General features: G+C 55.1%; 1 protein-coding gene across 2 annotated transcripts; it reads left to right on the top strand.

Moving 5' to 3' along the window:
• The first annotated feature begins 2,709 nt into the window (after window positions 1–2,709).
• On the top strand, window positions 2,710–16,463 carry Bgn (biglycan). 2 transcript variants are annotated; one of them, XM_046453273.2, is made up of 8 exons: window positions 2,710–2,862; window positions 11,256–11,507; window positions 11,827–11,939; window positions 12,463–12,676; window positions 13,298–13,408; window positions 13,631–13,724; window positions 13,825–13,963; window positions 15,271–16,463. In XM_046453273.2, the coding sequence occupies exons 2-8, from the start codon at window positions 11,267–11,269 to the stop codon at window positions 15,466–15,468; spliced, it is 1,110 nt and encodes a 369-aa protein (XP_046309229.1). In that variant the 5' UTR covers window positions 2,710–2,862; window positions 11,256–11,266; the 3' UTR covers window positions 15,469–16,463. The 2 variants fall into 2 exon arrangements, with proteins under 2 accessions (XP_046309229.1, XP_058438493.1); XM_058582510.1 differs by lacking the exon at window positions 2,710–2,862 and adding an exon at window positions 9,255–9,383.
• The last annotated feature ends 6,843 nt before the right edge of the window (window positions 16,464–23,306 follow it).

Below are 23,306 nucleotides of genomic sequence, written 5' to 3'. Positions count from 1 at the left end.
TTGAACTACAGGGCATTTTCTCTCTGCTGCTCCCCACACCCTCTGAAAGGCCATGTTCCTCTTCCCTACTGACCATGTCACCTCCAGGAAGCCTTCCTGAGTCTCTGGTGCTGTATGTGGCCCTGGCAAGGCCAGAAACAAGAGTGCCCCTGTCCTTTCCTCGTGGCACACAGAGCCCAGCCCTAAGAGTCCCAGGAGGGGGTAATGGAAGATTCCTCCCTGACCACTTTCTTCAGGGCCATTTTACCCCCACTGGGGCTCCTGGAGGCCAAGGCTCTGAGTAACTGCTCCAAGAATCCTAGCCCCCAGAGCCGTACAGAATGAGGCCAAGTGGTGCCATATTCGATAAAGAACTTAAGTATAAGCATCTCTGGCAGTAGGTGCATCTTATATATTTGTTTATTTTTTTTTAAAAAAAATAGCTTTATTAGCTGGGCATAGTGGCATGCTCCTATAATCCCAGGTGGATCACATTTGAAGCTAGCCTGGGCAACTTAGCCAGATCCTGTCTCAAAAAAAAATTTTTTTTTAAAGGGTACTAGGCAAATTGGTGCATGCCTGTAATCAGACTTGGGAGACTGAAGCAGAAGGATCACATGTTCGAGGCCAGCTCCAGTTCAGCGACCCAGCAAGGCCCTGAGTAACTTAGAGAAACCCTGTCTCAAGATTAAAAATAAAAAGGGTTTTGGATGCAACTCAGTGGTAGAGTGTCACTGCCTTCAATTTCCTGTACCAAAAAAATCAATCAATTAATTAATTAAAGGCTGGGGATGTAGCTTGACAGTAGAGCATCCTGGATTCAATCCTCAGTACTGAAAAAAAAAAAGTCCAAGTCAATGTTTTTTACTCAGTAATTATACATTCTCAGTTATGAAAGCATCACTACAGAAACTTTTAGAACATTTTCATCACCTTAAAAAGAAAGCCTTTAGCTGTCACCCCTATCTTTGCCACTGTCTGCTCTTATTGAGCAGATTGTTCTTATGTGCCTTGGACCCCCTTTGACCTTTGCAGCCTGTACCCCAGTCTCTGCTGACATGTGTAGCATAAATGAGTACATATCAACAGTTAAAACATAAAACACGGAGCTGGGGATGTAGCTCAGTGGAAGAGTGCTTGCCTCGCATACTGGAGGCCTTGGTTTCCATCCCAGCACCACAAAAATAAAAATGTAAAAGAAGCCAATCAGCAGGCAGACAAACCAACAGCCCTGGTCTGCAGGGAAAGTGATCTTCAATCTCTTCCCAGCCCAGACCCTGTTTTGTCCACTTCACTTCGTGGCCTGGCCCAAAAACTTCTTACAGATGGCGTTCCAGTTGGGCCCTGTGCTGATGCTGGCACCAGGCAAGGTCCTCATGAAAGCATCTGCTTGGGTCTTGGGACTTTCAGACCCCACCCCATAACTGAATGACAACATTTAGGTGGGTGGGAACCCTCATCCCTCACCGTAGTCCTCTCTACAGTGGACCCCCACCTCTTCACCTCTGTCCACTTGGAGCTTGTCCTTTCAGTCTTCTCGTCTCCAATTCTCCTTTTGCAGATTTCAGAGTTGCTTCCCGCTTTGAGTTCTCACTCTAAGACCTCACTGTGATGTCTTGGAAGCTGCTCTGGCAAGGAGGGGATGGGACATGAATGGACAGAGAGTAGGTGTTGTGCTGGGGACTTCCCTAGCTAGACAAAAGCAAAGCTGGACTCTCTTGGGCCCTCAGGAAGTGGCTGAGGCTTGGCGGGCTGAACAAGTTAGCCCCTGAAAGTGACCAGAGGAAGTGCCCCCCACAGAGTGGTTATCACATCCTAGGGGGCCTGCAGGGATTGAGCAAGAAGATGACTCTTCTCTGAATCAGCTTTCCCACTCTAGGGAGGCCGCCAGCAGGCTCCTGCCTGCTGTCACACAAAGAACTTTGCCTCTTTTTTTTTGGGGGGGGGGGTTTAACCCAGAAGCACTTTACTACTGAGCCACATCCCCGGCCTTTTTTATTTTTTATTTTGAGACAGGATCTTGCTAAGTTGCTTAGGGCCTCAGTGAATTGATGAAGCTGGCCTTGAATTTGTGATCTTCCTTCCTCAGCCTCCTGAATAGCTGGGATTACAGGCATACCCCACCATGCCTGGCCCATAGCCTCTCTTTGAGGAAGGAAAGACTGACGTTGCGGGAGGTGTACAGAGTGCCTGGGAGTCTAGGTCAAGTTGTTCCAGAAATCCACAGGAGCTCCTTCTCTGATTCCTGAGAAATCATTTCCTTGTTGCAGTCTGGGTTGCAGGAGGTTCTGGGCAGGCTCAGGACAGAATTCCAGGGGCCACTGCTCTTGCAATCTGAGGCCATCTCCCCCCCATCCCCCTTCCATTTTTCTGTCCTCTCCCTTTCCTCTGCCCAGGGACATGCCAGCACATGCCTCAGTGTCCCTATCTTGTCAGCAGAAAGTTTGACTCTCTGAGGTATTGCCTACCCAGAGATGCCAAGGGTCCTTGTGTGAGTGCCTGTGAGTGTGTGCCCTTTCACGGTGTGCCTGAGGCGGGGGCTGGGGGGTCGAGGAGGGGGGTGCAGCTAGCCCAGCCGTCTACAAGAAAATTGCTCCCTTTGAAGCTGCCAGGGGGGCGGGAAGCCTGCGCCCTCCCTCCCTCTCCACGCCACCAGCCCCCTCCCTCCTTGCTTCCCTCCCCGCCCCCTCCCCGCCGTCCCCTCCCGTCGGCCCGCCCGCCCAGCCTTTAGCCTCCCTCCCACCGCCTCTGTCTCCCTCTCTCCACGAACTGCCCAGGAGTGAGCAGCTGCTCTCAGTCGGCTCTGCCCGACAGACGCACGGACGGCCCAACATCCCAGCCCACCAACTAGCCAGCCTGCACCTGGCTGCTTCCCCTCCCCAGGTAGGGCCCCACGCCAGCCCCACGTTGTCCCCACTATCCTGTACTGGCCTTAAGCTGCTCTCACTGTCTCATCCCTGACTGTGCTGTCCCCTCACCAATCTAGAGACGTCTGCTGCCTCTGCTGTCTCAGCCTATGGTCCTGCTGTCCTCCCTAGTGTCCGTGGATCCACTGCCCCCTTACTGCCCTCTCTTGCCTCCAGGGCACCCATGGATTTCCAAGGCACCCACTTCAGGATCCTGGTCCACGCCCCTTCAACGCCACCCTGCGGCCCCCTTGGTTCTTGCCCCATTTCTGCCTCTTCTCCCCACCTTCTTCCAGGCGCCTTCCTCCCACCCCTTCCCTTCCCTTGCCCCTGCTGACCTCCTTCAGCTGCTAGGCTCCATCCATCTCTGCCTCTGGGTGGGGGTGGGGGTGGGGGTGGGAAGAAGGTGCTTCCCCAGGCTGCCGCCTGCCTGGAGCATCTCTGAGGCCTGGCTGGGTGCTGACACCCTGGATCAACCAACAGCTCCATCCCTTTGCTGCAAGTCCCAGGCACACTCTCTGGAGCTTTGCTTCTGGCCTGGAGGGAAAAGGCCTCAGACACCCACCAGCTCAAAACCGGAACTCCCCACTGCCAGAACTAATCCTTGGTGTGGGTCTAGGAGACTCAGTTTCCCAGGCACAGCCCAGGCACCTTGCCCAGGTAGTCCTAGCACAGCACAGGCTGGTGCCCTGCCTCTACTTCCTCTTAGGCAAGGTGTGGGTCCGTGGAGTCACAGCTATTGTGGCCCTGAATGGGATGCCTGGGTGCCTCAGAGAGTCAGAGGCACAGAGACAGAGAGTCCTGTCTGTGCCCAGAACTCTCTTGGATTGGGACACAAAGTGGGTAGAAGACGGGGAGGAGAGAGAATTTGGCAACTGTGTCATGTTCCCTGGGGAAGACCTGGCTTGGGTTCCCAGAGGTGCCTTCCAACGAACTCAGGAGAGAGAGCAAGAAAGAACAGAGTCATCTGGGTGTCCACCAAATTCTCTGGAAGGTTTGGAAATGAGAGCACCCCTACCCACTGCTCCATGGGTGGGGCTTGTGCCTGTGTACTCAAAGCAGGAGGCTTAGGGCCCTGCGGGGCAGGGGTGCAGGTAGGGAGGAAAGGGCAGATCTTGCTCAAGCCAGGGACATTGCTCTCCAACAGTCTTCAAGGGCAGGTCCACTCTCCCGGCCACACAGGAAGCTCAAGTTCTGACCTTAAGAAGCTCCTGCCACTGTGCCTCTCCTTTCCCCGGCCTGCCAGCTCTCTGCTCCAGAGTGATGTTTGGATTGAGACAAGCTGGGGATGCTCCACAGGTGCTGGGAAGGGACCTGTATCCAGAGGTGCATGTGAGCACCTCCTGGTGACATGCAACTGCCTGTGCCACCCGCACCCTGGGAGAGCTGGTGGGCAAGAAGGAGGTGACTTCATGTGGAACATGCCCATGTAAGGCTGCTGTGGGTCACTGTGGGTGAGCCTTTGAGGGCAGGCCTGTGTGGGAGTATTGACAGGAAAACAGAGATGCCTCCAAGCCACTAGGGCTGGGCAGCAGTGGTTGGCTTGGCCAGGGAGCAGAGGGGGCGCCTGTGGCCAGTTGGGCATGGTAGCATGGCCTCCCTGGGCAACCTGCACACAGGCAAGACCTGTCCCTGGAGCACACTGCTTTGGCACACTGCATGAGGCTGGGGCCAGCCTCCCATTGTGTAGATAAGGAGTCTGTGCCGGGCCCACAGAGGAAGGATGCCAGTCTCCAGCCATTATGCAGGGTGCCTTGCAAGCATTGGCCCAAACTCCTCCCCAGCCCTTCCAGTCCTAGGATATTGGATTGAGAACAGGGAAGGACAGGAGAAAAAGGGATAGTTTCAAGGCAAGAAAGAGTTTCTTTTAGCAACATTCCATAGTCAAACAAGACCATGGAGTATCCCTTCCAGAGACAGCATCAAGTCCCCAGAGGAGGATTTTTAATGAGGCCACGCTTGAGAGTTTGCATCTGGAGGCTTCCCAGAGGATTTCTAATTCCTTGGCACTCTGTAGGGTAGGGAACAGGGACAGAACTGCACTCTAGTCTCCCTGCTTCCTGAGCCTACCACCACAGTCCTTCTCACACCCTGGAAAGACAGTGTAGTGCAGACAGTCATGGGCTAAGGGGTAGGTGGGCCAACCTGAGGTCCTGCAGGCCCTGGTTCTGCCCTTCCTGTGATCAGTTGAGAGCTGAGGCTTTTCTGTTTTGTCCTTCACCCCTCTGCCTCCAGAGACCTCCTGTCCCCTTATGCCCCACAATGGGCTGGGGGACGCCAGGGGCCACACCACCCTTGGCCACCCACAGTACCCTTTCTGCAAATCTTACAGGGACAGTGGGGGTGATGAGTAGAGGGGGCAAGAGAGGCTCAGACCTGCTCCATGTCCAGGCCCTCCTCCAGCCTTCCAGAAAGAATGAGCTTCTCAGCCTTCTCTGGGGAAGGCATGGGGCTTGCTGGGCCACCTCTTCTGGGATGGGAGTTGTGCTTTGTCCTCCCCTTTCCTTTCAGGCCAACAAGTCCCTTCCCCCACTTGGAGCGTATAGCCAAGGGGCTTCCAGGGCCTCCTTGGATACCTCTGGGATGCCAGGTGACACCCACCTTCTTGTTGCTCTGGGTTGGGGCAGACCCTGGGGTGGCCATGGAGCAGGGAGCCTTCTCCCCTGAGCCCACCAGCTTCGGTGTTTCCAGATACTACAGAACACAACCCTCTGACTCCCCCTGCTCAGCTCCAGTTGCAGCCTGAGGGACAGGAGGCTCTTTGCTTCTGGCCAGGTCCACACCACATCGCAGGCATTCCCAGCCCAGGGAACACACCGCCCCTCCCTCTATGTGGTGGCTCATCTCTCAGATTTAAAGTCTTGGGTCTCTACCCAGCTTCCTTACATTGACCTCTTCAGGTCCACTACATCCTGACTCCCAACTCAGCAGACACCCAGCCTAGGCTGAGCAGGAGGACAATGAGCAGGGGCTTGAAGACGTCCTGTGATGCCCCAAGTTCCCAGATTCTGAGTGGGGTGACTCTTGAACTTGCCTCTGCTTCCCCCGCCCCCCCCCCGCATGCTGCAGGCATACGATACCTTGTCTGGTCTCCAGAGGGTCAGCTGGCCAAGGCTGAGGCCTGGGTAACCACGGGGTGAACAATTCCACACAAAGAGGGGTGGAGGGCAAATTCAGGCTGGGGCTGGCAGCCCTGTCCCTGGGGCCACTTTTATCCTCTCAAAGTCTGAATCCCTGGGAACCTGCCATGATTGTGTTCCCATGGGCTTGAAGGGATGCTGAGCCGCAAGGAGGCATTTGTATGCAGGACTCCAGCAGCCCTGTGGGCCTGAAGATGGGCAGGATCCTGGCCTCCCTGGCTGGCTGAAGAGCATTGGGTCTTACATCATCCAGAGTCCTTAGCAGATAGAAGGGGACCCAAATGCAAAGGAGGGGCTGCAGAAAATCCTAGGCCCAGAAAGAGAAGGGGTTCCCTGACTCCAGACCCAAGTGTCTGGCTGCTGTCCTTTTCCAGAAGTGCATCCCCGCAACATGGGCAGGAAGACACAGACAGACAGAGGAGTCCTGGATCTATTTCCTCATTGTGTGGCCTTGGCCAAAAGGTTTTTGGGTTTTTGTTGTTGTTGTTGTTGTTGTTGTTTTGGGTTTTTTGTTTTTGCTTTTTGTTTCTTTGGTACAGGGTGCTAAACTCAGGGGCACTTTACTACTGAGCTACATTTCTAGCCCTTCTGTTTTTAATTTTGAGACAGGGTCTTCCTAAGTTGCCCAGGCTGACCTCAAACTTGCCATCCTCCTGCCTCAGCCTCCAGAGTCAATGGGATTATAGGCATGCACCACAGCACTGGGCTAGGCAAGACTTATGATCAATAGGGGAGAGCAGTGGCGAGGTAAAGAAGTCACTTGCATCCCTACCCCACTGCTCAAGATTCTAACACATGACAAATAGGAGTCCAAATTTCTTCAGTGAGTGAGAGATGGGATGGCATGTGGCCCCAGTACAGAGGGACCATAATACTAAGGACCCCCCAGCTGACCAGGGTCATCTGCTACTGACTCCTTTCCAGAGGTTTCTTGGTAGGATACAGAAGGAGATAGAAAGTTAGCCTCTGTCACCTACATCGAGGTAGAGTCTGTCCATCAAATCTGCCCAAGTACAGGACCCAGCTCTGTCCAGTCACTGCAACAGTGCCAGGGCCACATCAATAAGGAGCTGCCCCACAGCTATGCTTGGGCATCTGCTCCCCTTGCGGTATAAAGGGCATGCTGGGGCAATGGCTGTGGGTTCAGGGTGGAGCCAGGTGCAGATGACATGGAGTTCAGAGTCCCCCCTCTGGCCCCAGCGTCCACATATGCACACCACATGGCCTTTTGACAGACCCACGGGCAGCATACATCCCTTCTGTCTGGTTGACACTCAGCATAGGCTTGATTTGGCTGGTGCAGGGGTTAGGTGTGCTGGGACCAGGGAGTAGGCCAGGTGTCAGCTGGCTGGTCGAAGCTGGACTCAGATGACTTCAGTGACCAGAGGGGAAGGAGGAGAGGTGCCTAATGTCGCCTGTCTCCCTCTCACCTCTTTCCAACCATGTAGTTTTAGGGGTCCAGCAGGGCTGTGTGAAAGGCAGAGTTCAGGTCGGGTTGCTCAGTGGAGCCAGATGCCCCAGGCTGAGGCCACAGAGACTGTTCGACGTCTGCTCCTTGGCAGCTGCCAGCCACACATCTGCAGGCGAGCTCCCAGCACCCGCCAGACCTCAAGCCCTGCTCCCGCCGCCCTTGGCCTGGTCTGAATGCCTGGCACAGCCCCTCCATGTTCTCAGAGGCTGCCAGCGCATCTTGTTTGGCTGTGACCTGGAGCAATCCTGCATGGAGGACTGCACTGGCTTTCAGAGGGGCAGACAAGGAGGGCCCTATTGTGGTGGCGTTGCAGGCTCCAGGAAGCCCAGCCCCCTCCCTCCCTCACACCTGCGGTCGTCCAGTCAGGGCTCACCACCATGACCACTTCTTTCCTTTGCTCTGAGGAGGTGGTGTCCAGCAAACTCAGAGCATACTTGATGGGGCTTAAGGACACACCCAGGGAGGCTGATGAAAGGAAACCACCAGTGGTGGTGGGGAGGTGGGGATGGGAGGAACTTGCTGGGGGTCTCACAGTTCTACCATGGGAGGCTCCAGCTTCCTGGGCTATAGCCTGCCTGTCTCCTCGGTGTGATATGTGGGGAGAAGGGAGGCAGCCAAACACATCTACAGCACCCATCACCACCATGGCCAGACCCAGGATTTCTCCCTAGGCTCTCTGGATGGCCCACTTGTGAGTCAGCCAGGCCCAGACCCCCACCTATAGCTGAGGGGCAGGGGCAGGGCTGCTTCTGGGCTGAAGGTTCAGCACCTGGAATCACCACAGCCAGGCTCCAAGCCTCAGGCTGAGTGAGCTGAGTGACTTGGGAGAAATCAGTTCCTCTCTCTAGGCCTCAGTTTTCTCATCCATAAAACGGGGATACTAATTGTGCCTGCACACTCTGGGGTCCTCTGGCTGTGTGAGGGTCCCTTTGCCATCTCCTAGAGACTCAAGGTCTGGCTTGCCTCCTTCCCTGTAGAGTTCTGGGCCCTGAGTCTGATGCCAGTTCTCTGAGGGGAAATGAGGGCTGTGCTGGGAAGGCTGCCCGGCCCCCACCTCTTTAGCCAGGAGCCAAGGAAAACTAGCCAAATGTTGTCTTGCTTCTCTCATAGGGCCCTGATGTGCAGGCCTCCAAGCCCTTTGCTCACCCCTTGGGGTAGCCCTGAGCTGGAACTGAGGGGCAGAGGGCTGGGCTCTTCCCTGTACCCCTTTCTCAGCCCCTTAGGGACCCCCAGACTTACTATGACATCAAGCACTGCTGCTCTGAATTGGTGAATTTCATCTAGGGCCTCTAACCCCACAAAACTGGTCCCATGAGCCCACCTGTGCCCCCAATGGCCAGACTTTCCCAGTGACTATCTGTCCTCTACCTTGGTGGGGACTCTCCACCTTTCCCAAACTGCCTGTGAGGCAGACTTAGATCCTGAGTGTCTGGAAGGAGTCTCAAAAGAGACCCTTTCCCTGGGGTCAGGGGGTGGGGGTCCAGGCTGGCCACAGGTTGGTCATCTGCTACTCCCCCACCTCTGCTTCGGCAGGGCTAGACCATCCTACTCCCACCTGTCCAGGTGGACTGGGTCCCAGAACTTCCCAGGGCTCTGCTGGGCATACCAGCCCTGACTCATCCCCCTGTGAGGTAGCAGTTTGGCAGGGGCAGTGAGGAGGGGCTGGGGCAGCTCCTCCTTCTTTCCCATTCCACCTTGTTCCCCTGCCTTCAGCCTCCCCTTCCTGTTCTCTCCCACTGCTCCTGCTTCTCCTCCCAGCCCTTGGAGTCCAGCAGCACCTGGGCAAGGATTCTGCCCGTGGCAGCAGGCACAGGAGGCCTTGCCCTGCCCTGCCCTGCCCTGCCTTGCAGGCTGCAAACTGAGGGAAAGAAGGGGAACACTACTTAGGTAGGCGAGCTCGGGTCTTTCTATCTACTCTGGGCCTAAGACCTTTGGGAGAGGGGGCCGTCTCTGGGGGCCTCTGGGCAGCCTGGGGCAGGCAGGCCCTGGGGTGAGAATGTGGCTTGAAGGAGCAAGGGAGGCTGGTCACTCCTTTAGCAGGGCACTTCCTTCGACCCCAGGGGTTAGCACCAAGTCCAACTCTCCATGTGAGAGAAAAACTGGGCTAGACCTTGGGCTCTTCCCCCATTGTGTGACCTGCTGAGCTCAGGAGGGCTGCACCACTCCCTCCCAGCTCTGATCTCCCTAAAGTCCCTTCTGTCCACAGGTATGGGTCCAGGCCAGGGCCAAGTCATGCGAGCCCTCAGGGAGACACATGCCTGTGCCTGTGGAGTGTTCGAGGAACACTGCAGGGCCAACAGGACAGACCTCCATCCCACCTTTCTCCTGGCATAGGTGCAGCAGGAGGTGCAGTGCTGGCACCCAGCCAACCAGGCCAGGAGGGCCCCACGCCCCTGGCCTACTGGTGGCATTGACTCCAAAGGAGCAGCCCCCAGCCATGGGGCCTATCTGGGAAAGCTGCTCCCCAAGGGCCTCATACCTTTGCAACTAGCAGCTAGACTCAGGCTTACCTAGCCCTGTGTAAGCCCCAAACAGTGCTTCTCCCTGCTGGATTGGGCCCCAAGTGAGGGCTTCCTTGGTCTGGAACTGATTCAAGTTGGCAGGCGGGTCCTGGTGCTCAGTTGTGCTCCCTGTCCACAGATGCACCCAGCCAACCCTAGAAACCCAAGCCTGGAAGGCAATCAGGGCTGACATATTTATTCCCATTTAACAGATAGGGAGAATGAGGCTGAGACTCAACCTGGGCCTTTGCCAAGGAGTCATGGCAAGTGGGATTGTAGGAGAGGTGGGGGCTCTGGTCTTTTCCTCTGGGGTGTGTTCCAACAGGTACATGGGGGGCAGTGTCTGATGAAAGAGGAAGAGGAGGTAGATATGGGTCCAGAGACAGGCTCAGGCAGGGTAGCTTCTCCTCCACCTCCACCCCATTGCCTCAGCCTGGGGGGTCTCCCGACAAGCCTGACCCTGCCTGCTACCTTGGCGGTAGCCTACTCCTGTCAGGGGCCTCTCCAGGATGCCAGGGCCATGGACACAAAGGAAGGGCAGGGACAGATCTGGGAGCCACAAGCTCTGTGGGACAAAGTCCTGGGGAGCAAAGGGAAGGGAAGGCATTGTGCTTTCTGCCTCACTCCTGCCACCTCCACTTAGCGCTGCCCAAGCTTCAGAAGACACCGTTTCTGTCTCCAGCTTGTTTCCCATCTCTTGACCTCTGGATCTTGTCAGAGAAATGTGGGCATGGTCAAGGGGGGCTCAGGCACAGAAGGAAATGACTCACAGTCAACTAATTTAACTAACTGCGTCCAAACTGCTGAGCCCCAAACTTCCTGAAGGAATTGACCCTGGCAGCCAGCAAGGCCAATGGCTAGATTTCCCTCTGCTTCCTCCACTTGACCTTATTCATCACCCCTCACCACCCAAGGCAGGTTCTGGCTGACTTAGTGGACGGGTGGGAGCCATAGATCCACTGATGAGAAGGCATTTCATCTTCCAGTGAAACCAAGTCCTGCCTGGAAGGAAGGGAGGGCAAAGAGGTGCCCTTCTGGCCAGTGTGTACCCCCATCCTGCCATGTGCCTGCTGTCCACACCCCCTCAGTCTGCTATCCCCTCCCCAGGTCTGGCTGTCTGGTGAGGGATGGGGGACACAGTGCCAACACACACACACACACATGACGCCAGCCACTGGTGCTGGGAAGACAGGCAGGAAAGGACTCAGAGAGTGGTCCTGGTGCTGATACATGGCCCTTCCTTGCCCTTTGATCACAGGCACACCCACCATGCGGCCCCTGTGGCTCCTCATGGCTCTGCTGGCCCTGAGCCAGGCCCTACCCTTTGAGCAGAAAGGCTTCTGGGACTTCACCCTGGACGACGGGATGCTCATGATGAATGATGAGGAGGCTTCAGGCGCTGACACCACCTCAGGCGCCCCGGACCTGGACTCCCTTCCACCCACCTTCAGTGCCATCTGTCCTTTTGGCTGCCACTGCCACCTGCGGGTTGTTCAGTGCTCTGACCTGGGTCAGTCCCTGGGCAGTTGGGGTGGGGAGTGCAGAAGGCCCAGGCCCAGCCTGAGAGCCCCTACTAAAGGAGATGCACATGCATCCTGTGGGACCGGTGGGGATGGGAGAGCCTGGGGGATCATGACATGAGTGCATAAGGAGCAAGCAGAGATTCTGCAAGCTCTGGAGCCTGCACCCATTTGTGGCAGAGTCCCTGTGTTTGTGCCAGTATCCCTGTGTGTGTGTGTGTGTCCCCTTGATGTCCCCACCCTTCCACACCAGCCATGCTAGAGAGTTGGGTGGCTCTATGCTCACATTGGTGATGGTGCTGGCTCCAGGTCTGAAGACAGTGCCCAAGGAGATCTCACCTGACACCACACTGCTGGACCTGCAGAACAATGACATCTCTGAACTCCGCAAGGATGACTTCAAAGGCCTCCAGCACCTCTATGTAAGCCCCATCTTTCTGTGGAATGGGAGGGGTCATGAGCTGTGTAGCTAGAGGGTATGTGTCAGATGGATGCATATTTGTGGGGATGTGACAGGGTCCTGGGGATGCATGGAGTCCTGACAGAAGTCAAGCCAGCCATGATGGGAGCTCCCAAGGTCATGGGTCATGGGTTGTGGGTCATGTGTATGTGTACAGGACAGGATCACTCAACTCAGTTCCCTTTTTGTCTAACAATTTTCATTTTATTTGTTCCTCCCAGCAACAAATAAAGAACAGATTTAATGGTAGCCGGTGTGATAATGGGGAAATTGATGTGCTGGGCATTAGTTGTGCCTGGGATTGGAACTGGGCCTGTGTGCTGGCTCTCACCCTGCACTCTGCCCATGAGTACAGACAGAGCTCCTTGAGACCAAGCCGGTTCAGACACCTCTCAAGTGTCATAGCAGCAAACTCGGGAGGAGAAGAGGAAGGTAGTTGGGGTAGGAAGCTGGGGCCTTCACTTGCATCACCTGCCCTGCCTCAGGCCCTTGTCCTGGTGAACAACAAGATCTCCAAGATCCACGAAAAGGCCTTCAGCCCCCTGCGGAAGCTGCAGAAGCTCTACATCTCCAAGAACCACCTGGTGGAGATCCCTCCCAACCTGCCCAGCTCCCTGGTGGAGCTCCGCATCCATGACAATCGCATCCGCAAAGTGCCCAAGGGTGTTTTCAGTGGGCTCCGGAACATGAACTGCATTGGTAAGTTCAGCCCTGGCCTGTGACAGACCCAAACCTGTTAGCACTGCTAGCAGACAGAAAGGAGTCAGAGGAAGGAGCCCTCTTCTAGCCAGAGTAGCTGGGTCCTGGACTGTCCAGTGCAGCCAAGTAGGGGGCCTGCAGACCTCACAGAAGCTCCAGATATTTGTCCCAGGGCATGGTGAAGGAAGACGGGGGTGGCTTTAAAGGCTCAGCTCAAGAATCTTGAAACAGTTGAAGTCCAATGTATTTCCTGGTAAATCACCAAATCACTGTGGCTAAAGAGAACATGGAGGGTGACTGGCATGGCAGAGGAGAATTGAGAAGGGTTTGGGCATGGAGGGGCTGGGGAGCATCTCAGGAGTCCTGTCTTCATCTCTGGGTCTCCTCCCTTTCTGCTTGTTTCCGTGCTTCCAGAGTGCAAGGCCAGGGCCAGGGCTCTTGGGGCTAATGGTATTGAACATCTAGGAGTTTGCAATTAGCCAGATAAATTCATGGAACTCTTTCAGGAGGGGGTAGGGAAACTGGCAACTCGCAGGTCCATCATGCAAGCCTGACCTCAGAAGCCCCAGTGGTGCCAAGCATCACTAGCTGGCTCCAAGGCTGAGAGGGCTTCTCTCCTAGAAATGGGTGGGAACCCCCTGGAGAACAGTGGCTTTGAACCTGGAGCTTTTGATGGGCTGAAGCTCAACTACCTGCGCATCTCAGAGGCCAAGCTGACCGGCATCCCCAAAGGTAGGAAGGTGACCCTTCCTTTGCATCCTGCTTCACCTTCAAGAACACAAATGGGGTGGGGGGATGGGATTGAACCTGTACAGTCTGCTTGAGGTAGGACTTCGCAGTACCCTCCCCTCACCTGAGGCAGAAATAAGGCCTTTGCCCCCCCACACACACACCTATGCACATGCATACACCCAGCATTGGTGTTCATCTTCAAGCACCCTCTTTTCTGGGCAGATCTCCCTGAGACCCTGAATGAACTGCATCTGGACCACAACAAAATCCAGGCTATTGAGCTGGAGGACCTGCTCCGCTACTCCAAGCTGTACAGGTGGGACTGGGCATGGGGCAGCATCAGAGAACCCCAGCACGCTGTTCCATAGTCCTTATCCACTCCAGCTTCTGAATACCTCTCATTTGCCCATCTGCAGGCTGGGCCTGGGCCACAATCAGATCCGCATGATCGAGAATGGGAGCCTGAGTTTTCTGCCCACCCTGCGGGAGCTGCACTTGGACAACAATAAGCTGTCCAGGGTGCCTGCGGGCCTCCCAGACCTCAAGCTCCTCCAGGTGAGAGTTGGGTTTAGGAAGCCCCTGGGCATCAGCTTCTCTAAGACTTGGGTTGGAGTAGTGTCCCATGTCTCCAGGGCAGTCTTTAGGCTCCCTGCCCCCTTTTGGGGGGATCCAGGGTACAGAGCAGGACAGGACCTGGACATGCACCTGGCCAGTCATTTCTGCTCTTTGGGTCCCATCTCCTCATCTGGGAGGGAGAAGTCCCCATTCTCCCTCCCTTGGCACCAAACCCCCTGTTTGTACTGAGACTATGCCACTTCCATCTGTAGGACCTCTGTCCCTATCTTGGCTTCCAGTCATATGGGATAACCTGGTCTTACCCAGCCCTGTTCTGGGTTTCAAGCTCTTCCTCAGCCCCATTCAAAATGGTAGGAGCATTACCATCCTATGCAATGCAGCCCATGCTGGGCTGACTGTGCCCTCTAGTGGCCGGAGACCTCTCTGCCACCACTGGGCTCCTCAGTCAATTTTCTGGGCCTTCCTTGTTCAGGGATGGGCTAGGGGAGGCTTCTGTCAGAGGGCAAATGCTGCTAAGGCCTGGAGGAAGGGAAGGGGCACCCTGAGGCTCTTTGTCCTCTCACACCCCGTAGGAATCTGGAGTGAGTGGGTGCTTTTCTGTGGACAGGTCTGGAGCCCGGGGAATCCGAAAAGAGAACCATACCACCTTTCTCATACACACACACACACACACACACACACACACACGTATATATTTTCACACATATATGTGTATATATACATATATATATTTATAGATGGACATAACACCTTTATTTTATTTATTTATGTTTATGTGGTGCTGAGGATCAAACTCAATGCCTCACATGTGCTAGGCAAGCAGTTCACCACTAAGCCCCAACCCCAGCCCTAGTACCATCTTTCTTGCACGCACATCATATCAGGATCAAGTTTTGATTCCTACTGCCCCGCTCCACCCAACACAGCCCCCCATGACCCCTCTGGCCCAGCCCCCAGCCCCACCTCCACCTATCCCCCATCTCCCACTCACCACACATGAGCCCCTCATGATGGTCACACATCAGTGCCTAATCCTGACCAACACCCACCCAACATATCCAAGCCTCAGTTTCCTTCTCCCATCCCTGGGGAGAATCCCAAAGTGGCCCTGAAAGGGTGGTGCAGACATACTACTATGAGATGATACCTGGGAAGCAGCTGGTGGGACTCAGCATGGAGGCAGGGCCCATCCCCTTCTGTGTCTGCCCTCCGTTTGGCCTTTGACCCACAGCACCTATGCTACTGGGCCCTGACAGCAGACCTCTACCTCCTGTCTGTGCCCCCAGGTGGTCTATCTGCATTCCAACAACATTACAAAGGTGGGCGTCAACGACTTCTGCCCGGTGGGCTTCGGGGTCAAGCGGGCCTACTACAATGGCATCAGCCTCTTCAACAATCCTGTGCCGTATTGGGAGGTGCAGCCAGCTACCTTCCGCTGCGTCACGGACCGCCTGGCCATCCAGTTTGGCAACTACAAAAAGTAGAGGCAGTGGCAGCCACCATGGTGGCCTTGGTTGGGGTCTTTGGGGAAAACAGCCAGATGTCCCAGAAGGGAAGGCAAAGCAAAGAAGCGAAGCCTCACATTTGGTCTCCAACCCTGACTCACTACCCCATCACAGCCTCTTCCTGGCTCCCAAGCATGCAGGTGGACATAAGGCCTGGCCCCCATCACCTGTCATTCAGCTCCCGAGCTGCCCTGCTCACCCACCATGGCCATTCAGAGGCACCCCTATAAAGCTTTCTTGTTCACCTTAAAACCCAATGGTCGGAGGCTCCAGCCCTAGGAAAACAATCCATGAATCTGTGGGGCAGGAGAGGTTAGCAGGGATGGAGACAATGGACTCTGCCACAGCCACCACCCTGTCCAGGCTTACATCCTCCTCCTCCTCCCCATCTACTTCCAGCCTTCCACCTCTCCTGGGCTCATCTATTGCACTTGGCCTCTGGTGCCTCCACCTCAGCAAGTTCATGGCCTATCCATCCCAATTACCTTGCTCTATTGGTCCCTGGACTAGTCCTTTCTCTCTCTCTCTCTCTCTCTCTCTCTCTTTCTCTCTCTCTCTCTCTGTCTCTCTCTCTCTCTCTCTCTCTCTCTCTCTCTCTCTCTCTCTCTCTCTCTCACATACACACACACACACACACACACCCTGACTCTTCCCTGGACTATCTCTTCTTTCCATTTCAGGCCCTGCCCAGCCTCTGCCTGGGATGGCTGCCTCTTTCACTGTCCTACTGAGGTCTTGCCCCCAGATTGGAGGAGGCTGGAAGATCAAAACCAGGAAGGTGGCCATGCTCCACTCTCAAGAGCCACCAGAGTCCTAGCACCAGTTTTCATTGGTTCCCACCTCCCCGCAAGATAGTTGGGTCTCCTTCCCTCACCTCCTGGTCCCTGCCGTGGTGGGCTGTGAGCAGTCACACCCAGCTCAAGGAGGGCTGCTTTTGAGGTTGGTTGTCTTTCAATTAAAGAAACACTGTGCAATAGGGCTCTGTGTGCCACTGCTCTTGGGGCAGCACTGGGGACCAAGCAGAGAGTAGAGACATGAGGGACTACCTCTGCCATCTCCCAGGCTCTGCCTCTCAGTGTCCAGTCTGAGCTTCCTCAGAAAAGGGTCCTCATCACCCTTGGGTCCAAGGCTGGAAACATAGGCCTCAGGCGATCAGGCAGAAGGCCCAGGGGCAGCCACTTCCCCTCCCTTCTCTCTGTCCTTAGGCCAGGCCTGCCCTCCCGGAATGGAGCATTTGTCAAGCACGTGATGTCTGGGTGGCACCAGGATGAACCTTCTCCCACCAGTAGGGGAGTCTGGATATTCAAGAAGGACTGCCCATCTGTTTCAAAGAGTTGGGAGATCAGAATATGCTGGAACTTAACTGTTGTCAGGGCTGTGCTCATGCTTGGGAAGATCAGAGGGGAGAAGGCATATGGGAACAGGGCACTATGCTGGTGTGCTCAGTGTGCTGGCCTGGTCTGGCTTCCCATCCAGCACCCCCATAAATCCCACTGGGTGCCGGAAGAGCCAATTGCAGATTGCAGCGCATGGCCCTGGTTCCAGAGACAGGGTCCAGCTCAGAACCAGGGTAGCCTGCTCAATGGGGACACAAGGCTGCCCTGGAAAAGGACAGTCCCCAGAGCAATGCCCACTTGGAAGCTTGCCCAACAGGTTGAGGTGGCCCCAGGCTAGGCCTGCGGCTTTCCCTCCGTCCTGCATGAGGGGCCTCCCACTCATCTGGCAGGAGCCAGAGCCTCCCTGGGTAACCACAGGCAGCCAGGAAAAACAGCAGACAGGGCCTGTGTGAGTGACAGCCCAGGAGAGGTGGAGTCTAGAGGAGCTGGGCAGTGCCTTGTACAGGGCCATGCCCTTATGCCTGGCCTGGCACTCGGGACACCCAGCGTCCCCAGGTTTCTCCTTTTTGGGACGGGAGGCGCCGCTCAGCGTGGTGGCCCAGCGATAGAATGTCACCCGGCAGCATCATAGCACTATTCTGGGGCATGTGCTCCACAGCCCGGCAATCTCTGCTGAGCTGGGCATGCACAGGGCAAGGGCACTGGCTGGGGGCCAGGAGCTAGGGCCTCCGTCAAGTCTCCACACTGGTGGGGAGGAGGGGCAGTCAGCACCAGGACCTGGCAGAGATAGAAACATGGAGCCTTCAACCTGCTTCTCTGTGGATGTGTTTGTAGCGCAGGGTCCACGTTCTGTGTGTCTACTATAGCCCCCGGGATCTCTGTTTTCTTTTGCTGCTGCCCCCTCAGTCTTCCTAGCTTCCCCTTTCCTCTGTCTCCCTCTCACCTTTATTCCATCCTCTGTGAGTCCCAGCTCAGGGCACAATGGGGCAGTGGTGTCACGATAAGCTTGGGGGACGAGTTTTACAGAGGTAGCAAGTGCAGAGGAAGGCAGCACGTATACCAGAAGCCATGAGCTGCCCAGGTAGGAACCCTGGGTGAAGAGGGCTGCACCCCATAGGGTTTGTGGGCCATGGTAGAGGGGAGGCTCCATTCTCAGATCACCTGGTGCTGACCACAGTATAAAGATGAATCCCTCAGCTTCACTCTACTACTAAGTGTGTCACACACCATTTGACTATAATAATTTACTGAAAACCTACAGTGAGACCAAGGTTTTCCCTGTAAGCCGGCAGCTTCCCCAACACATGTTCACATTCACGCTGCTTGGAAAGTAGAGTTGTGTTCTGGTCCCTGACTATGGTCACAGGAAGTCCCAGGGTAACAAAGCTCTAGAAAGCACTGAGATAATGTGCCCTGAGCTAGTGGGGCAAGAAAGGTAGAGAGCAGGGAACAAGTTCCAGCCCAACTTTTGCTGGAGTAGGAGCCTATGGACTTGGGGACAGATTGGATAGGAAGTGAGAGGAAGCAAGTGGGCAGGGTGTGGGTATAGGACCACCAGGTTGGTTGTGGCACGCCGGTGCCTAAGTCTCCCAGCAGGGCGAGACATGTTGAGGAGAATAGGATCGTGAGGAATAGTGTCTGAGGGTACAGCTCAGAGCAGGGCCCAACTGGGGCAGCCATTGGAACATGTGCATGCACACACACAAGCACAGAAATACACTGATGCACACTCATAAACATGTGTGCACACATGAACACTCACATGTATGCACACATGAGCACAGCACACACAGGCAAACCCAAATGAGGGGTCTAAGAGAAAAAAAAAAAAACAAGCATGAACACAAAGCCACATGTACACAAGCACTCACACACACAGGCACACAACCTTACCCCCAGGAACACAGCTCAAGCAGGCACACATACAAGCGTATGCAAACACATGTGCACATGCATGCATAGAGAAATGTGTGTGCAAGAACACAGAGAAATGCAAACACGAACACACACAGCACACATGAGCACACGCACAAAAGCCCTCATGGCAGTGTCATGTGAGCTGCTCACTTGGGGAGGGCTGCTCTGTGAAAGGGGTGGCCGCCAAGGAATGGCCTTTGAGGGGCATGGGGCAGGATAGGGGAAACTTCCAAGCACTTACTGCAGGTCAGGTGCCTTCTGGATGTGGCAGGGCCCAGCTGGAGCCTAAGCCGAATCCACTGCTTGGGTTTAGGCAAGTCAGGGCTTGTCAAGGGGCAGCCAGCCAGGTAATCCCAGGCCTGAGCCCAGAGGAGGCAGGGCCCCCTCTGGGACACAGCCCCTCCTTAAAGGGCCTGAGGCAGCCAAGGTGGAGGGGCTGCTCTGAGACCTTGAAGATGGTGTTCACTGTTGAGTGTTCGTCCCCTATGGCTGCACCCCTGCACCTCTGACTCAAATGGCTGGTCTTCAGGTTTGCCCCCTTGGGTTCCAAGCTCTCACCTCAGGAGGATAAGGGCCACAAGGAGAGGCAAAGCCCCGTCCATTATGGACATGCGGCACAGGGCCCATTACTAGGGAAAGTCTTTGTCTCCCTTGGCTTCTGGGAGGAGCACAAACCCCCTGCAGCCCTGGAGAACCCGGGGATGCCTGAGTACTGAAGTTGTGCTGATTTCCACTATACAAGGGGCAGCCAGGGCAAGGGGTAATGGCCTGAGGACTGAGCTGGCCCCCAAGCCTGGAGCCTTGCAGGCAACTGTGGTGCCAAAGGCTATTGTGTGCGCACACCCCCCCATAGCAGACCAGAGCTTTCCAAAACTCCCAGATATGGAGTCTATTGAGGTGAACCAGGCTGGGAGGCAGGAGGTGTGCAACAAGCAGGGCTCTGTAGGATGGAGCTCCTTGGTGTCCAGCTGGAGTTGCTGTGATAAATGACCACAGACCAAGTGGCTTCAAACATCAGGAATTTATTCTTTCACAGTGCTGGGAGCCTGAAATAGAGTCAGGATGTGGGTAGGACTGTGCTACCCCTGAAGTCTAGGGGAAGACCCTTCCTTCCTCTTCTAGCCTCTGGTGACTCCAGGTGTCCCTTGGCTTGTGGCTGCACCACTGAACCTCCACCATCACAGGGCTTCCTACTCTGGATGAGTGTGAAATCTCCTGCCTCTCTCTTATAATAACTTATTATTGCATACAGGGCCTGTCTGGATAATCCAGGATAATCTCCCCCCTCATGATCCTTCACTTAATCACATCTGCAAAGACCCTATTTTCAAATGAGGTCACATTCCACTTCTGGGGTTGAGGACATGGACAGATCTCTTGGGGCATTTTCAGCCTGCCAGACAGGGCTGCAGGCAGACATTGACCTGGTGGTCTCCGGAGCTTTCAGGGAGAGGGCTGTGATCTCAGCCATGGAGAGAGCAGGGGTGGTAAAGAGAGGGCCCAGGCTCAGCCAGAGGGCCCTTCACTTCTAGGCCAGGCCAAGGAGTTGCTGTCCCAGAGGAGGCTGTGACAGCCACACCAAAAGTGGCAGGAGGAAAAGCAGGCAAGGAGGGGGCATGGGAGGAGGGGCAGGCAGCTGCAGGGCCCACAGAGAGGAGGAGCCTTCTGGTGACAGGGCAGTAGCTGAGGTTGGGGGCAGGGGAGTGAGGGCTGCAGGCAGTGAAGTGAGTCCACAGAAAAAGAGAGGGGGCAGGGGCATAGCAGGCCAGGCTGCATGGAGAGGGACTCAGATGAGGGTTCTCTGGGGGTTTTCTTAGGCTGAGGTTGCCTGAGAGGAACCATTGACAGTGTTAGAGGCCTAAGGTCCCTGAAGATGCAGGTCCAGGGCACAGTGGGGGTAGGTGCAGGACCAAAAAGAGAGAAGGAAAAGAATGGGGGAGGGTGTAGGGAAACAGGGAGGTCTGGGCTACTTGGCCAAGTGGTCCGTCCCTATCACACCTCCAGCCTCAGCCATGGGCCTCCCTGGAGTTGGCTCCATAAGTATTTCCAATGCAGAGGACAGGGTGTGGTGTAATAAAGAACTTTCTAGCAAAGTGCCCCAGCCCACCTCTTTAAAAATGGAAGAACTAGGATGGGGCTGGCCAGTGAACCAGGGTCACTAGTGACAATGGCGCAGTTGGTCTGGCACCCAGGCCTCATTCTCAGGCCTGAGTCCTCCCTTTCGGTCTCAGGGCCCAGGCTGGGGACCAACCAACTGGAACTACAAAAAGGAGAACATTAGCTATTTGAGGACCACAATTTCTAGGGACTAGGGACTTCCATGCTACCTTGTTTCCTGGCCATCTGACCTTGACCTTGGTGGGACTCATCACAAAGTTGTATAGCATGGTTAACTCTTAACTGTGCCAGGCCAAGGCAATATTCCAGCTCAGAGGAAGAGGCAAAGGAGCATCAGTAGGTGATCCAGCCTTGGATTTTCCCTCCAACTTGCTTCTTCCCCTGGTAAGAGAGGCTCTGGGCCAAAGGGCATGTTCATTTAACTGATGGCTGCTGTCCACATGGGGGACATAAGAACTCAAGCCTTACAAAACAGCTTGGAGCTCAGTGATCAGGACAGACTTCACAGGCTGATGCCAATTTTCCCATATGGACAGCAGCCATCAATTTAATAAACATGCCCCCAGAGTGATCAATATGTTCCCTGGTCCCTGAGAGAATGCAGTGACACAGCCCCAAGAGAGTCTTCTCTGGTTTCTGCTCTCACAGTCACTTCCAAGCCTTTAAGTGGAAGTCTCTCCCTCCCATCTCAGCACCCTCCTCCTCTCCACAGGGGCCCTTTCTGGTGTTCTGTCCCACTCCTGTCCTCCCAGAGCTGCCAATACATGTTTGCTAAAGGGCAGCCAATAACTCAGGGCTTTGTCATTAGCCAGAGTGTACCCCTTACCCAAGGGATGGTCCTGCTGGAGCCACCAGAGGAGGCTGACTCATCTGCCTTTGCCTACCTCCTCTCATTCTGGAGCCAGGGCCTCAGGACAGGGAGAGAAGCCAATGACCCCAGGGAGCCCACCACACTATAGAAAGCCAAGAAGGGGGCACAACCTGAATGTACTGGAGGAGGGAGGCCCTGGTCCCCTAGGACATGCTCTCGTACTCAAAGCTCTTCTGTCCTCATGAGGGGAGTGGGGATGGCCTGGTGCCCTATCTCCTAGCCAGGGGCAAAAAACCAGTTTCACAACCTGTTCCAGGTAGCATCTAGTGACCCCCCTGAGCTTCACTTCCCCAACAGGAATGTGGGGTAGTAAGAGGAGAAATTGAACAGTAACACGTAGCTCAGAATAGGTGCTCAGGAAGATTGGGGATCCCTCCATTTTTTAATGTAAATGTGTGTGAGAGTGAATGAGTATGCCTGAGCCAACATGTGTGAGTGTGAGAGAATGTCTATAAGTGTGTGTGTGTGTAAACCTCTGCTCACACAGAGAAGTGCCAGGGGCTTGGCTCTGACTCCCTGCAATGCCAGTGCTCATGGGCTTTCCACAGAACCAGCTGCTTCCTGTGGGAGGGGGCAGGCTATAGCAATTGTGACTGTCCTCTGGCCCTTGGGGGGGGAGCAGTATCTTTCTGTCGTTGAGATATCTGGCACAGTGACAGCTCCTCAAAAGAGGCGTTCCCTAGCTCCAGCACAATCTTTTGTTGCCCCCGATCAATGGATCAGTGGTCTCCCATGGCCCTTACCAACTGTGGGGGCAGTCAGTCAGCCTGCCACTACCTTTTATAGAATCCTTGCTGTGTCCCCAGCACCCAGACCAGCACCCAGGACACCGTAGGATCCTCTGTATCCTCCCACCCTCATGTGTGTCCACACAGGGGGGGGGAGAGAGAGAGAGAGAGAGAGAGAGAGAGAGAGATGCTGATATGCTGCCTAGGGACAAGTCCCTTCCCTTTTCCACACGCTCAGCCTCAGCCCCATCCTGGGTCCCCAACCTGAGTATGCCCACTGCTCACAGATCACAGCAAAGACCGAATCTGGAGTCAGAGGACTCTGCTGTCACTGGAACTGGGAAGCTCTAAAGACTAGTGGCAGAAGCTAGTCCCAGGGACACACACTTTGGTGTATTTGCCCATGTATGTGAAAGTGTATGTCAGTTGGGACAGGTGGTTGTCTGCACTGCAGTTTCTCTGTGTGTCTGTCGCCACTTGTGTCATCAGATGTGTGTGGCTGGTGTGTCTCTCTGGATGTCCATCTGTGTTCAGTCTCCCTGTGTGTCCTGCAAAACGATGTTCATGAGATAACCTTCCTGGGTCACAGACTTTAAGAATTTGTTGTAAGCTCCAGCTTCTTTCTGGGAAAGCATTTGGATGTCTGCATTCCCAATACAGACAGTGTCAGAGGACCAGCAACCCCTTGGAGTCCACCTGGGGCTCAAGGACCCCATGCTACAAGTCAGTTCACCCAGCTCCATGCCCCATTTTACTGTTGGGAAAATGCATTCAGAGGGCAGGGGATCTTGAGAGGCAGTGGCAGCCTGGACTTCCAGTCGCATGCTTGGGGTACTTTCTCTGTAC

This window comes from Marmota monax, unplaced genomic scaffold (assembly GCF_021218885.2).
Source record: "Marmota monax isolate L192 unplaced genomic scaffold, Marmota_monax_Labrador192_F-V1.1 WCK01_AAM20220418_F8-fsc00142, whole genome shotgun sequence".
NCBI classification, from domain to species: domain Eukaryota; kingdom Metazoa; phylum Chordata; class Mammalia; order Rodentia; family Sciuridae; genus Marmota; species Marmota monax.
Note: the sequence above shows the minus strand (reverse complement) of the source record. Positions and strands in the feature narration are given on the sequence as shown.

Coding starts and splice junctions, on each gene's coding strand:
- Bgn (XM_046453273.2), top strand. CDS start 11,267: ATGCGGCCCCTGTGGCTCCTCATGGCTCTGCTGGCCCTGAGCCAGGCC. Junction 12,677..13,297: donor CCGGAACATGAACTGCATTG/GTAAGTTCAGCC, acceptor CTTCTCTCCTAG/AAATGGGTGGGAACCCCCTG. Junction 13,964..15,270: donor CAGACCTCAAGCTCCTCCAG/GTGAGAGTTGGG, acceptor CTGTGCCCCCAG/GTGGTCTATCTGCATTCCAA.